This window comes from Bison bison, unplaced genomic scaffold (genome assembly GCF_000754665.1).
Source record: "Bison bison bison isolate TAMUID 2011002044 unplaced genomic scaffold, Bison_UMD1.0 scf7180017864155, whole genome shotgun sequence".
In the NCBI taxonomy this organism is placed as follows: Eukaryota; Metazoa; Chordata; class Mammalia; order Artiodactyla; family Bovidae; genus Bison; species Bison bison.
This window is the reverse complement of record NW_011494727.1, coordinates 2,004,663-2,008,125: the sequence shown is the minus strand read 5'-3', so window position 1 is coordinate 2,008,125 and position 3,463 is coordinate 2,004,663. Positions and strand designations below refer to the sequence as shown.

The 3,463-nt window shown below is 58.0% G+C and overlaps 1 protein-coding gene across 1 annotated transcript in view; it reads left to right on the top strand.

Annotated features, from left to right (window-relative positions):
- The first annotated feature begins 2,915 nt into the window (after positions 1-2,915).
- FURIN (furin (paired basic amino acid cleaving enzyme)) overlaps positions 2,916-3,463 on the top strand; it is a 10,062-nt gene continuing 9,514 nt past the window's right edge. The window contains exon 1 of the mRNA XM_010841140.1: positions 2,916-3,256. Coding sequence (XP_010839442.1) covers positions 3,080-3,256 — 177 coding nt within the window. The 5' untranslated portion in view covers positions 2,916-3,079. The remainder of the gene's footprint in view (positions 3,257-3,463) is intronic.

The window sequence follows — 3,463 nt, the reverse complement described above, 5'->3', positions numbered from 1 at the left end:
CAGGTGCGGGGTCTGCGGGAGTGGGGAGGCTGGCTCCCGCGAAGGCCTGGCCGAGGCCCCTGCTGCCCCCGTGGGGTGGCCTGCGTGCCAGACAGGTCTTAACAGCAGTCGGTTGTCAGGTCAGTGCCTCCTTCCCGCCGTCCGCTCACCCCTTACCCCGGGGATGAAGACCCTCCTCCACAGGAGGGTGTCGAAATTCTTTCTGCCTCGGGAAATGGGAGGGAAACCCAGGTGATGTGGCCTAGTGAGGGCTGGGCAGCCGCTGGCCAGGTGTGGAGACAACCGAGGAGAGGAGCCAAGCTTGACTCCTGTTCTAGAGACGCCCAAGTTTTACGATGTCCTATATTGTGCTTCCACATAAGATTTGATTTTTTTTTTTTTAAGAGGATTCTGTGGCTTTCAAAAAAAGTTTGAAAACCTCTGGTCTAGCAGTTTTTACCACCTAGGAAAACTGAGGCCCAGACAGAGAGAGGAAGTGACCTAAGATCACACAGCAAATGAGTAGCTGAGCAAAGGCTGGGATTCAGAATTTCAGCGGAGCCATCAGCTCCTGCCACAGGAGCTGGTTTGGTGTCTCTGCTGGAAGGAAGGAACCAGTTTTCCCAGGCAGCCCTGACCACGCCAGACCCCCTGATGCCTGGGAAACAGCAGCTGGACCTGGGTGAGGTTCAGTTCGGATGCCTTGGAGAGGCTGGCTGCGTCGGGAGGTTCCTGGGGCGGGAGAAGAGAACACAGCCAGGAAAAGCACCCACAGGTCTCTCTGTGGCCAAGCCTGGAGTGGAGCCCCATAGAGGGCTTCACAGGAGGCTGGAAATACGGCAAGCCTACCAGTTTGAGCTGAACAGGGACTCAGAGGGTGAGTCAGAGTCTAGGATGGGGGTGGGGAGAAGAAGCCCATTCATTTATTGTTCTCAGCGCCTGTTCTTTGAGGTGGGGGCCATCCTCCCTGCTTCCAGGATGCTGAGGCAGGGCTGTCTGGGGCTTCAGGCTCTGTGGAAGCCATATCCACGGCTCAGCGTGTCTGGGGATGCTGAGCAGACGGAGGCCAGTCCTTTCTTGGAGGATTGTTTGGTTGTGCCTGAAGCCCGCTTCCTTTTTGGGTCCTGCAAGGTAATTAAATAATCACCTTTATCACCAAGCAGCTGCGGTTCGCCCACAATATGCCAGAACTTGGGCTAGACCCAGATGAACCCAGTCTTGATGTGTGTATGGGGGGATTCCAGTATGGCTCATAGCACTGTGGTCAGGAGGTGGCCTTGCTTGACATCTGAACCCAAGAGGCAGCTCTTGTGTCAGAAAGGGGAGACGAGAACTTGTTTCTGTAAGGTCCTGCCCCTAGGGCTCTACATCCTCTGTTAAGTGAGGGCACGGGGCCCCTTCAGCGCCCGCCACCCTCAACCCTCACCCTCCCCAAGGGCTGCCCAGCCTTTGCTCAGACAGCTCTCTGGAACTTGGTCGCCCAAGGCATCATGGGGCAGTGGCTTCCCGGCCCGTCGGGAACCCTATGGACTCTGCCCATCGAGGGTGAGGAGGAGCTGCCTTGTGGATGCCTCCTGCCATCAGCTGTCAGGTTATTTTGGTGTAAACTGAAAATACTCCAGGAATTATGAGTTGAAGCTCTCCAGCCTGCAGGGTGGGAGTGCAGGAGGAGCGTGCAGGAAGGCTGGGGGTGCTGAGGGCAGCCCCGGGCAAAGTGAGTTTTCCCAGTGGTGAGCCTTCTGGTCCGCCTCCCTAGGCCCTGGATGGTCTGGGAGCTTCACTCTGCTGTCCAACAGAGTGATGTCCTGTGGGGCCGGGCCCCAGGAGGGGTGGGGGCATCCGGGGCTGTGTGGGCAGTCTCGACAAGCTTGGCATTGAGGCGGGACACCTCCAGGACCTTCCCCAGCTTCTCCCCACCCCAGGGGTAGGCTTCTGGCTAGCCAGAGGCCCTGTGTGGGGACAGTTATGTGGCCCCAGGCAGAGAGGTCCCGCTCTCTGTTTGCCGAAGGAGGAAAAACAACACGCAGACTATTGATTCAGCCTCACCTTAGCACTCCTGGCTCAGCAGCCAGTGTTTGCCCTGGCTGCCTGGGCTCGGATGATGCAAGGCTGGTGGGCGTGGAGCCACCAAAGGGGGCTGCTGGAGGCCTCCAGGCCAGGGCTGGGTGGCCCTGTCGTCTCCGAGGAAACTGTGTAAAAAGAGAGCCTGGGCCCCCTGACTTTGCTGATGGCCTGGGCCATAGAGGGAGGGTGAAGCCACTGTGATCCCCTTTCCCTTGCTCAGCCCCCGGAGCCCACACCCCATCTTAGGCGGCCCCCCTCTTTCTTGCCAGAGGCTATGAGTCTTTGCAGGTAACTCCCCACGGCTGGGTCTGAACCAGGAAGCCCTAGTGAGCTGTGTAGATGCCGCCGATTAAAAAACTTTAAAAGTCAACATTTTATCCTTTTACAAAATATACCTGAGTCATTTGTAAAATATACAGTGACACGAAGAAGAAAATAACCGTTACTTGTAATTATCACTGTCTTGAGAAAACCATTGTCAGCATGTGTCCTTCCAGATTATGTCCTGTGGTTTTATATAAATATACGTGTATGTGTATAAATAGTTTCTTTCAAAACAAAAACAGGATTGTGGGTACCTGCTGCTTTATACCCCACCTTTTGGACTTAGATTCTGGGAAGCATTTATTCAGTTGTTGCTTCTGGTTTGGAGTGACTCGAGCCTCGATCCTCTTCTTCCCACTTCCGTATTCCTGCGTGTGGAAGGGGTCCGTCGCTCCATCTATCTGGCTGACCTTGGGGGGCCAGGTTTTCACTCCTCACCCCCCAGAGGCCCTTTCAGGCCTGGAGTGAGCTGAGGGGTGGGAAGGCAGCTATAGTGCATGCCCAGGGAGGGACTGACTCTCCGCCTTTCCCTCCCTTGTTCCCCTCAGAGCCGGCAGCCTGCCTCCTTCCTGCACAGCCCTGCCCGTCCCGGCCCCATGCCCCCACCAGTCAGCCCCGGGCCACAGGCAGTGAGCAGGTACGCCGGAGCCCAGGCCCTGTGACCAGGCCAAGGAGACGGGGGCTCCGGGGTCCCGGCCACCTGTCCCCCCCCATGGAGCTGAGGCCCTGGTTGTTCTGGGTGGTAGCAGCAGCGGGAGCCTTGGTCCTGCTGGTGGCCGATGCCCGCGGAGAGAAGGTCTTCACCAACACCTGGGCCGTGCACATTCCTGGAGGCCCAGCCGTCGCTGACCGTGTGGCACGCAAGCATGGCTTCCTCAACCTGGGCCAGGTAGGTGTTGCTCCCTCTGGCTGGCCTCGGCACAGGACGTCACCTGGGGGTGGGGCCTGTGGGGGCAGTTGTTCCTGCACCTGGCGTGGAAGAGAGCTGAGGCTCGTCCTTCCCTTGGGCTTCTAGCTTAGGTTGCTCAGTGGACTGGTGCGTCCCGGGAGGTGGGGGTGGGTGAGGCCCCCTCAGCCCCCTGCACCTTCTTACTGG